Below are 12,442 nucleotides of genomic sequence, written 5' to 3' on the forward strand. Positions count from 1 at the left end.
TGACTGGGTTCCAAGAGGATGAGAGAGAAAGCTGTGAGGCATTGTGGCCTGGGCTCGGGAAGGCACATGATGTCACTTCCTCCACATTCTATTGGCCAAAATAAGTCAAAGGGTAAAGGCCAGCCTAGATTCAAGGGCTCTAGCTCTTAATGGGAGGGATTCCAAAGATTCTGTGGCCATTTTTAATTGACTATGGGCCTACAGGCATTAGGTATAAAAGTGAAGCAGGCCAGCTGCGAGATAATAGAGACCAGAGAGCATCATCTGCTCCCAAGTTCCACACAGGTTTAGTATAGCCACCTCTTCTGAAATTTCAAAAGAAGCTGGAAATCTGGATTTAAAAAGATATATTAATAGACTCTATTTTTTAGAGCAGTTTTGGGTTTACAGAAAAATTGCATGAAAGTTTTACACATACCCTCTCTATTTCTACATTTTGAGTTTCCTTAATTATTAACATCTTGCATTAACGCAATACACTGGTTACAACTCATGAACCAATATTTATATTGGTTCATTATTATTAATTTAAAGGCCATAGTTTACATTAGCATTCAGTCTTTGTGTTCTATGGGTTTTGACAAATGCATAATGTCTTGTGTATATCCCATTCGAGCATCACACAGAAGAGTCTCACCGTGAAAACAATGCCCTGTGCTCCAAATATTCATCCCTGTTCCTCTCTCCAGAATCCCTGGCGACCATTGATCTTTTTATTGATTCCGTAATTTTGCATTTTCCGGAAAGCCATATAGTTGGTATTATATCATATTGTAGTCTTCTCAGATTGATTTCATGTTTTTTTGAGATGGAGTCTTGCTCTGTAGCCCAGGCTGGAGTGTGGTGGCGTGATCTCAGCTCACCGCAACCTCTGCCTCCCAGGTTCAACCCATTCTCCTGCCTCAGCCTCCTGAGCCTGGGACTACAGGCCCACACCACCACGCCCAGCTAATTTTTTTTTTTTTTTTTTTTTGCATTTTTAGTAGAGATGGGGTTTCACCATGTTGTCCAGGCTGGTCTCAAACTCCTGACCTCAAGTGATCTGCCTGCCTTGGCCTCCCAAAGTGCTGGGATTACAGGTGTGAGCCACTGCGCCCTGCCAGGCTGACTTCTTTTACTTAGCAATACGCATTAAAAGTTCCCCCATGTCTTTTCATGGCTGGAGAGTTCATTTTTAAAAATCATTGAATACTATAGCATTGTCTGCGTGCACCATAGTTTGTTTATCCATTTTCATGTGCTGATAGACATCTTGGTTGCTTCCCAAGTTTTGGCAATTATAAATAAAGCTACTAACAAAATCCATGTGCAGGTTTTTGTGTAGACATAAATTTCAACTCATTTGGGTGAATACCAAAGAGCATGATTGCTGGATTGTATGCTTAGAATATGTTTGGTTTTGTGAAAAACCACCAAACTGTCTTCCAAAAATGGCTGTATCACTTTGTATTCCCACCAGCAATGAGTGAGAGTTCCCACTGCTCCACATCCTTGCCAGCATCCGATGTTGTCAGTGTTCTGGAATTTTGGCCATTCTCATAGGTGTGTAGTGGTAGCTCACTGTTGTTTTTATTTGTATTTCCCTGAAGATATAAGAAGTGAATCATATTTTTTATGCTTACTTGATACCTGTATGTCCTTTTTGATTAGGTATCTGTTCATATTTTTTGCTCATATTTTAATTGGGTTCTTTGTTTACCTATTATTGAATTTTAAAAGTTCTTTGTATATTTTGGATACTGATCCTTTATCAGATACGTGTTTTGCAAATATTTTCTCCTAGTGTGTGGCTTGTCTTTTCATTCTCTTGAGTGTCTTTCACAGAGCAGAAGTTTTTAGTTTAAACAAAGTCCAACTTAACAAGCTTTTATCTCACAGATTATACTTTGAATGTTGTATCTAGTAAGTCATAATTATATCCAAGGCCACCTAGGTTTTCTCCTATGTTACCTTCTAGAAGTTTTACAGTTTTGCATTTTACATTTAGACCTATGGTCCATTTGGAATTAGTTTCTGTGAAAGGTATGATGTCTGTATCTGGATTCATTTTTGTGCATGTGGATGTCCAATTGTTCCAGCATGAAATCTGAATTTTATGTGAAGTCTCCTGATTTTAAAGGTTCATTCAAGTCTTTTTTTTTGGTAGTAGTGGTACCGGAGGAATTACAGTTCCCCTCTCCCCTAATATACATGTCTGCAGAATGCATTTATCCATTCTAGATAATCTCTGCCTCCTTCATCCCTCTTACCTGGAATGCTCTTCATCCATCCACCTAAGTTTTTCCCAATGCCCACCTCACACTCCATCTACCAGACCTTTCCCACTACTTCGACCTGGTGTGTGCACTCAGCAGATACTCAGGTAATAGTGGCTGAAATCTAAACACACTATGACTTGTAAGTCCCTATTAGCACTGCCATATGCCACTGCCTTTCTTCCTTAGCTAGACTGTGAACTCTTGGGGAAGACAGGAACCCTCTTTTTCTGGTTTACCCCAGGTAGCTTGGCATGCATGGGTCTGGGCATAAAATAGGTTCAGCCACAGTTGTTAACAATTTCAGACTAGCTGGACTTTGGTCCTGACTTACCAATTGTCCTTTGTTCTTCAGGAGAGATGGCTACTTCAGGAGTCAAGCTGAGGACCTGCCAAAGATTTAAACCCAGCAGCCTTGCCCTGGCACAGGTAGAATGATGGCATCTCTAATTTTGATGTCTGATTTAGCATTACATTCATGTAAATAAGAGCGCCCTGATATCCTTGGAGAATTAGGGAAGATTAATAATACTGCAAAATGTATCATCAGAGGTACCACTGTATTATGAGTTATAAACATGTTTCTTTCGCTATTTTTCTATCTGGTCATAATGATATCCCAGTCATTACAAAAAATAGTGAAATAAAGGAGTGAAATAAAAAGAACAGATAGCTTCATGGTGGCTGGTTCCGTACCTCATGCCTATTTAATAGTCAAGCTAATGGTAATCCTCCCAGCTCACCTATGTTCCTCATTTTCATCTGCATCATTAAGTGTTCCCACTGGAGGAGCTCTGGACACTTCCAACCGAACAATGATGGTGGGAACAAAAGGGTCCACACCAGGGGCTGAGACCCAAGTGGTCTCAAGTGATTGTTACCATGGCACATCTGTGTGCCGACAGATTTCTCAGAATCAATTTGCTCAGGGAAAGTACTGTGGGTCCATTTGTTAGGACTGCCTAACAGCCATGCATGATCCACACCAGCAAATCCCAGGCAGAAAATACCAGGGAGACAGGAACCCAGGAAAATCACCTCACTGCCTTGGGTTTGAGAAGTGGCTGTGAGCCTGCCTGCAGAGCTTATGGGGGACTTTGGCATGGCTCTCACTCAGGGCCATGGCAGACGCTGGTATCAGTGCTGGTGCGGGTACTGCTTCTACCTCGGGGAACAACCTTCCCTGACCTCAAGACTCAAAGGTATCAATCGGCGACTCACTCGGCTTGGAAGGACAGTGGTCTTGTTGGAGGCACACCCACACTTCCTTTTCTAATCCTCCTCCAGAGACAAACAAGTAGAACCATTCCTGTTATCACCCTCCCTTCCCTAGAAAAGCCCCCCAGATCTGTACCAGGCAGGGAACAGTCCCTCTGGGTGGTGTGAAGTAGGCAGAGCGATTCCTAGGATGTTATGGAAAAAAAAAAAAAAATCGTATCTAGACACCTAAAAAATAAAAAATCCCAAGCCTTCTCCTCAGGACCTGTTTAAAAGACACACCCCCCTTTTCCACTTAGCTGCTTAAGCAACCTCTTTGTACACACTGTACTCAGCAGTGACTCAGGGGCTCACAGCTACCAGCCACTGAAAAAAAAAAAAAATTACAGACCACTCACTGGTAGCGGCTGGCTAAAATCAGGGGATGTTAAGCAACTTGGGCTAGAAATTCAACCTTGCTCATACACAGCAAGAAATAACTTTAGCAACTGCTAGGTACAGAAAATTAAACCAACTGAAGAAAAAAAAAGTAAAGAAAATAGAATCTCCCTAAAGTCCAGGAAAGCGGGTATAGGAGCACCTAAGAAGGCCAAACCTCAAGGCAGGGAGGCTCCCTAGGCAAGCCCAGCCATGGAGAACCAGAAGAGACTCACTGCCCATAAGCTGAACAAATTCAATTATTTTGAGGTCCTGAGGCACTGGTCCACTTCTTGGTGAAGGAACATGCGATTTACCACTCAACGGGCAAATAATTAAACTTCCTGAACATCAGTATGATTTAAAGCTGCCAACAACTAAAAAGACCTGATATTCTCAGTTTAAGATTTCATCCCACAGTATAGTAACATTTTTATTATGTACCTCTTACGTCCATTTTGGAGTCATCTCTCCTCCCAAGTATTTAATAGCCCTTAGTGTCTTCTAAGGCATTATCAGACTCATTTTGCAGATTTGTAAATATCTCATAGCGATTGAATGACAGGGTACTGCCATGAAACTATGGCATGCGGAGGAGCAGTAAAAGGTTACTGACATCCTAGCATCTCACCGCCTTGCTAGTGTCTCCCCACGTGAAACAACCGCCCTGAAGACAGTCTGTGGCTGAACCTCAATCTATTTTCACTTAGAGAAAGGCAAAATCATCTCTGTTTTTCCTGAGTCTTACATAACTGTAGCCTGAGAGTCCAACTGTTCTGGTCATGGCCTCACATTCTTTCTGCAAAGGCGCTAGTTGACAAGATTTACGGGATGGTCTAAAGAAGCATGCGAAGCAATGTGGGTTGAAACCATGAGGGAGAACTTTCTGATCCTAGCAGAGTAGATCTAGTTTCTGTGGAGGGCTAGACAACCAGCCCCCAAACTAATTGTCCTGACTATGGGTGCTCAATGCCCAAAAATAAAGCAAAAAGGGTTCTTCTCTTTAATAGTATCTGTTAAGAAGTCATAGTCATGCTAAGGTTTGAGGATGTAAAGACACAAAGGGCTCCTGGAGCCTCTTCCTTATGGAAACGGACACGGAGGCGGCACTGAACATTTCCAACATAGTCAGTGGGGAGGGAAACCGAGACAACATGGATGAGTGAAACAAACTCGGCCACAGAGCTGCTACAGCCCCTGGATGTTTGTAAAACTTACAGAAATTGCTTTTCATGCCCAGCAGCCAGCACAGGCAATAGCTATCACCAAAGCCATCTCAGCAGGACAGTAAATCAAAAATCACCAAGGCTAAGAAGCAGTATGTTAAGAATAACGACTCCCTCTGAGATGATGATGCTTGAAAAACCCACAACAAGCCAGCTGAGCTCCCAGTTTAGGGAGGAGGTTTAAATAATGTTCAGGGGACAATGGTCCGAAGTCAGATGGAGCCAGATAGCAAATTCTAGGTGGAATGGCTGACCAAAGTCCTTGTGGGGTAGGCAGCTGGACATCATACTTACAGTGAGTTGGGCCGGGTGGGTTTGACCACAGCCAGGTCTGGGTCACTGGAGTTCATGTTGGGCTGTAAGCTGCTGCTGGAATTAAGGATGCTGTTTGGATTTGATGAGACAGATTCCAAACTGGAGTTGATGATGCTGTTCCTTTGTTCCTCTGGGGGGAAAAAGTCACAAGTCCCATATTACTATTATTGCATAGCGACAGTCTATTGCTACATGCACAAACATTTATAAAGAATAAGACTGGATCAAGATCTCTGATCCCAGGGAAGCTTAAGAAACAACATAGAAAAGGTTAAGAATTAAAAGTGGGAAAGGAAGAGTCAAGGGGGAACAGGTGACTCGAAATTTTAAAGCAAACCCCCTTCCTCGTTGTAACAGGATATATCTCCCCTTTAATATAAGCCAGGATTTTTTCTAAAAGTAGCCCTACCATGGCACCATAAATTGCATCTTCTTTTGACTGGCAGATTGCCAGACTAGAGAAAAGCCTTCATAGACCCCCTCACATTCACCCAGATCCCCTTGGCTTCTGTGACACTCACCTTTCATTCTAAAACTCCTGTCTCTAATATTGCTCTAATTCATCAGGCCATGTCCCACCTCCAATTCCATAGAGCCTCACCAGAGAAGATCTACTATTCAGCCACCAATGTCCTTATGACTCCAACAGTCTAAATTCCTGACCCTTTCTCAGACACGTCTTTCGGGTTGCCTCTAGCTCCATGTACTTGGTGTTTAACTTCAAGTGAATTCTTTGATAAATCACTCTGTACTGGGCTGCAGAATGGTTTGCCTATAAACAACAACAAAATACCTGAGTCCATAGTCCCAGCAGTCATATTCACGCTTGGAGAATATTGCCAAGCCAAGAGACAGAAAAGCTGAGTTCTCTTCAAGCCCTGACTGGCTATGTGACCTCCGGCAATTTCTACTTGATCTTGGATTCTTGGTTAACAATCTATAAAATGGGGAGAACAAGAACTGCCTTTCACAGCTTGTGGAACTGTCATGAGGATCAAGTGGGATCACAGGCAGGAATGTATCTTGTAAACTTCAGAATACCGCTCAAAGAACAGAACTTTATGTTCTTCCCATCTTTAAAAACTTGGAATCATGAATGGAAAACACAATTTTTGGAGATAATTTAGCTAAATGGTACAGGCACCCATCATTGCTGTGGCAAAATATTATAGATGTGGAATGTGATTCTTGTCCTCTATTGATTACAGATATAACATACTAAAATCAACTGATACTTCTGGCAATTAATTCACTTAAACATAATATCTAGGCTAATCCTGGACCTTTTTGCAGTGAGTCAGGGGTATGTTACAATTTGTCCCTCACAGGATAGTCTAGAGTCACTGGTATGATAATTTAAAGGGCAACATTTGAACTCAGGTCTCTTTAGGCAACTAAGAGGATGATGTGTAATAAAAATACTTTTCCTTTTGCACGAGTCATGTCTGTAAAAATAAAGTATGCTTATGAAGTGATTTTACAGTAAGCCTCACACTAAATACATACACACTCACCCCAATACCCCTGATATCTTAGCAAATCCTTAATGCCCTGCATAAAGCCCCACAGGAGAGAGAAAAACCCTATAAGGCTACCTCCTGACTACTGAACTCAAAGTAGATTTGGAAAAAGTAGATTGAACTGATGTCTGAGATTTAGAACTGTTCATATTTTAAGAGCTTCATTTTTGAACAAAAACGACAACAAAGAGAAGCCAAAAGAGTTACACTGAGCCAAGATGTAGGAGGACTAACAGGGCCTGTAAATGGGAACTTCCTACCAGAAAGAAAAACAACACTAAGATTACATAATAAGGGGATCACTGAGAGATTGGATGTGCCATTTATCAGTATGAAGCAGTATCAGTAAGATTTTCCTTTTTACAAAACACGCATACAAAGATGCCCGAAAGACCGTGAGGAGCTCGAGACTACCATATAAAGAAAGAGAGTGAGGACGGTTCCCCGGGCTTCAACTGGAGACATTTACTGCTTCACAGGACAGGACAGAGAAACAGTTTTATTAACTTGATTTTGAGAAGCTTAAAGGGCCAAGTTTGCATGACAGAATTCTCAGGAAACAGAAGAGCGTAACTATCGCTCACATTTCTCCTGTGATTATATTTACTTTTCCAGGAGAGGATTATCATTCTACAAACTAAAAACAGTATCTTGCTAAAAGTATATTCGTCTTTCTAAAATGTTAGCAGGAGATTATTTTTCTCCCTTACTATCCATTAGTAAAGGAGGGTATAAAAATGTATCATAAGGCTTCATAGTTTTACAGCCAAGAGGGCCAAATATGCATCCTAAGAGGCCAACTCTTTATTGGTATCCCTTGCTGGGACAAATGACAAGAAAACCCAGAAACCTGGCACTGCGTGACTATAAAACGACTACAATTTTGTAGAAGAAAGGTCTCGTCATCTGTAGACAATACATCATGAGACTGAGAACATCTAGGTAGAGGATCTAAGCTGAAAGGCTGACAATCTTTACTGAGGGTGAGTAGGCAGGTGAGGATTATTCCAGGGAAAGGGTGGAGAATAAGATCAATGGCCAGTCAAATGTTTTAGTGGTTATAGCAAACTATACCAAGACAAATTTTAAAGCATTTGGAGTCAATTAGGAAATAAGGAGAAAATGAGCCAAGCATGGCGGTTCATGCCTGCAATCCCATCGCCTTCAGAGGCCAAGGTGGGAGGATCACTTGAGGCCAAGATTTTGAAATCAATCTGGTAAACATAGTGAGACCCCCATCTCTACAAAAAAAAAAGTGAAAAATTAGCCAGGCCTGGTGGTACACACCTGTGGTCCCACGTACTTGGGAGGCTGAGGCAGGAGAATTGCTTCAGCCTGGGAGTTCAAGGCTGTGGTGAGGTATGATGGTGACACAGCACACCAGCCTAGGTGACAGAGCAAGATTCTGCCTCCTTTAAATAATAATAATAATAATAATAATAATAATAATATTCAGTAATGTCACTCAAAATAGGAGCATTTTTCATCAGCTAGGCAAATGAGTACTGCTCCTGACAGAAGCGCACAAGAACAGGCAGCCTAGAAGACACTTTAAAAAATAAAAATTAAAATTAAGCAAATCCTTCAAATAACATAGCTAGACTTCCCTGAGTCACTGATGATTCAATCCAGCTCTGGTATCCTCATAGAAGGTATAAGAAGGACTGATGGCAATTATGTTGCTGAAGGAAAAAAATTATAGGCTAGTGGGCTTCAAAAGAAAAACAGCTAGTTATGAGTCAAGTCAACAAGATCATAGAGGACCATGACAAAAAGGAAAGAATGCCCACAACTCAGAAGTATGCCTAAACTGGTTGAAGTCAGTGAGAATGCTTGCCCACCTCAAACATGTTTGTCAACAACAATCTGTCTTTGTATCAGTCACAGAAAACAAGACCCCAGCAACAAGAAAATGATAAAATAAATCCCCAAATAATGGTAAGCATGCATTGGCAGTGCTTTCACAAACATACGTTCTATAAGGAGTGACAAACTGGATGTGAAGTTGGTCCTTAAGGATGCAAACTACCTGAGGGCAGGGACATGCTGTCTGGCCACACGGCATCCATTAATGTGGCTGGTGAGGTCAACATTAGCCATCCATTCCTGGTGCCTCGCCCACGGGTCACTGACACTAAGGCTCCGTGAATGGTTATAAGATAAATATTAAATATAAGGGAATAATACACAGTCAAAAATTTATGCTGCTGGAACAGAAAGAGGTAGTTTTGTGTGACTGAATTTTTCAGGTGCTTTAGACAGGGACCATGAATGTCCTTGAAACCAAAGTACTGATGACAGTGGGCAGAGTTTTTGTTTTTTGTACAAATCAGGAACGGAAAAACATGAGTATGCAACCAAATCACTGCAACTAAAAAAGGAAAGCCGCAGAATAATTTTGGTGATATTGTACTTGTTCTGGGGGTTGCCATGGAAATCTGGGAGCTGAGCGACTTCACTTTCCATATTTACCAAGTGACTCCGACCCACTCTAATGGCAACCCCATCACACACGGGAGGCAGGAGCTCTGTTTATCACAGAACCCAGAGGCGAGGCCAGGAAAGCACTCACAGAGCCAAGCCAAATTCACACGTCTTGGCAGGCCCGAACAGGTCTGGCTCACTGAATACACAGAGCTGGAGGGTAAATATGAAACATTTGCGGGAGGTTTCCCACCATGCATGGGACTCTGTCAGAATACAGGCTAATATCCCAACTTTCCATGGTGCCTAAGAGTAAAGGGCAAAAAGAAGAGGCAAGAGGACTGTTCTTTAACAGCCTCTCAGGATGCCTCATAGAGCCAAAAGGAGGGAACGGACTCTCCACATGATCAAACAAGAAGAAAAGGGAGCTACCAGACAGCGCGAAGTTTTACAAAGACAAGGAGATTTATATAAAAAAATAGGAAGGCAAACACAAAATACCCAGAGGCTTTCCTGTGCTGTGGTCAGGAGAGAGGTGTACTTTCTCCTGCTTGTTAAAGTTTTGCAATGAAGTCTGTAATGTATCATCTTGACAAGATGGGATGATAATAGCACGGCAGCTTAATGAATTTTGCAATAAAAAATGATGAGTGTACAGCAATTTCTGAGTTTACCATCTCTGGGAAATACCCAAGTACATGGGAAGTTTGGAATCAGATTTTCCAAAGCAATTTTTACCCCCTGTAGCTCTTGCTCCTGATAATAGTGACATGCCAAGCCACATTAAAATCTGAGGTGGTCTCATTTCAGGCTGACCCAGCAGCCTCAGTCCCTATGATAAAAATAATCTTAGAAAGCAGTCTGTGTAATAAGTTTGGGTATATAAAAACAGTTTGGGCAATTTTTTAAAAAAAATCTTAAAAAGGAGTTTGGGTGATGACAGACTCTACACATTGAGTTGAAAAGTAGGCTGGGCGCGGTGACTCACACCTATAATCCCACCACTTTGGGAGGCTGAGACAGGCGGATCACAAGGTCAGGAGTTCGAGACCAGCCTGGCCAATATGGAGAAACCCCATGTCTACTAAAAGTACAAAAATTAGCCAGGTGTGGTGGCGGGCACTTGTAGTCCCAGCTACTTGGGAGGCTGAAGCAGGAGAATCACTTGAACCCAGGAGGCAAAGGTTGCAGTGAGCCAAGATCGCCCCACTGCACTCCACAGCCTGGGCAACAGAGCAAGACTCTGTCTCAAAAAAAAAAAAAAAAAAAAAGTGAAAAGTAGAGTCAATCCATTGTTTTGATCATAGTACATGAAAGATGATATTAAAACTTTGACAGATGATCTTCAGCAAAACGACTTCTGATTATGGTTCTGGGTGGACAGACTGACTCTTTCCCTATATCACCTGTAATAACCCTTTTGTTTGCAAAGGGAAAAAACGCCAATAAAACTGAATTTCGTGAGAGAATGGGGAAGTCACTGTGGCTGGCCTGGGATTGCACTGATTCACAGGAAAGAGACATGGAGGCACAATGAGAAAGACTGGCCCTAAAACACCATTTCAGAAACCACAAGGGAGGAATGGGCCTCTGATGAATGTTGAATAGGGGGTTGAATGATCAGAGTTAAATGGACACTCTATTACTCACAAGACAGCCCTCTTTTCTACGTGAGAACTTGCTTTCAGGAAAAGTTGCTTTCCTGTTAATCTACAGTTGACTGGGATCTGAGGGAGTCCACGTACTGATGGCTTATATTCTTGCTCATTAGAAAGAAGGAAACTACACGTTTACTTACTTTTATACCACGACTCACTGCAAAATGGGTTTGAGATAGTACATGAAAGGTATGATTAGGGAGTTTTGTTTTTAATAACTTAAAAACAAGTGAATATATAAGAAATACGCATTTCTCTCCAACTTAGAAAGTATAGAAAAGCATTTGCATCTGCACACAAATATCCTGCATGGGCCACCCTCCAGCTGTATTCATTTTGGTGTGTAAAAGTCCAATTGTTCTGCTACACAGAGGAATATATACATATATACACACACACAGAGATGTGTGTCATGCTTTTAACAAAGCAGACTCACATCATACTTAATGGTATCTGCTTTGTTCACTTGGTGATAGTGCCAAAAGCATGCGTCTAGAATGTGCTTGTTTTCATTTAATGGGTCTAGCTGGAACTTTTTTCCTGCCACGAGCTTTCCACAGCATCATTTTTTAATGGCCATATTATCAACATGGTTTTCAGTCACGTGTAGTAATTACACATAATTGACCCAAGAAACACATTACACACCTTCTGCAGCCCGTGTGACAATAGGAATCCATGTGAATAAACATGTCATCTTCCAAAGCAAACAGGTGTGCCCAGGGCACCCGGGATCTGCAAAGGCAACCTGAGAAAGGGCACATGCTACAGCTTTGACTGCTCAGAGAAAGGCATTACGTAAGCCTTTGAATAGTATGAATTCCCAGTCATGTTTCAACAAGGAAGACACACATGAGAAATACATAAGCTGAATTCTCAACCTCTCACTGGGCCTGTCTGGGAGAGGGTCCAGGATGAATTAACAGAACTAAAAAAATCATTCAGAGCTATAATCTCAGCAGCTAGTTAACATGATCCATGTAAAACAAGGCCCAAGAATCCCCTCCTGCCCCCACCCCCACTTCCACCGACACTGTACAACATGTCCTAGGCTGCTGATGTTTTTGCACTCAAGCATCAAACAGGCTCTTTCAGGGGCCGGGGGGACTCTGCATTTCCCTCACATATGGGCCTCCCCTTTGCATCTGCAGGCTCCAAAGAGGCGTATATTTCCTTAGTCAGTTGTAAGGTAAAACTATAGCCTGATGATAATCATCATAATTGTAGCTAACATTTATTAGGTGCTTACTATGGTCTAGGCCCAGCGTCAAGTACTTTATATATACTGGCTCACTTAATCATGGCAATTATCCTCCAAGGAAGCTATTACTAGTGATAGATTTTACAGATGAGAAAAAGGAGGCTCAGAAAAGGAAAGTAACATATTCCAGGTCTCAGAGTGGTAGGTG

General features: G+C 41.9%; 1 protein-coding gene across 15 annotated transcripts in view; it reads right to left on the bottom strand.

Moving 5' to 3' along the window:
* LOC105466962 (Rho GTPase activating protein 26) overlaps nt 1–12,442 on the bottom strand; it is a 907,509-nt gene that overhangs the window by 76,426 nt on the left and 818,641 nt on the right. For all 15 annotated transcript variants that reach the window (XR_011624168.1, XR_011624169.1, XR_011624171.1 and 12 more), the window contains one exon: nt 5,411–5,561. Coding sequence is in view for 5 of the 15 variants with exons in the window: in XM_011716194.3 (XP_011714496.1) it covers nt 5,411–5,561 (151 nt within the window). In the remaining 10 variants the exon portion in view is untranslated. The remainder of the gene's footprint in view (nt 1–5,410; nt 5,562–12,442) is intronic.

This window comes from Macaca nemestrina, chromosome 6 (genome assembly GCF_043159975.1).
Source record: "Macaca nemestrina isolate mMacNem1 chromosome 6, mMacNem.hap1, whole genome shotgun sequence".
NCBI classification, from domain to species: Eukaryota; Metazoa; Chordata; class Mammalia; order Primates; family Cercopithecidae; genus Macaca; species Macaca nemestrina.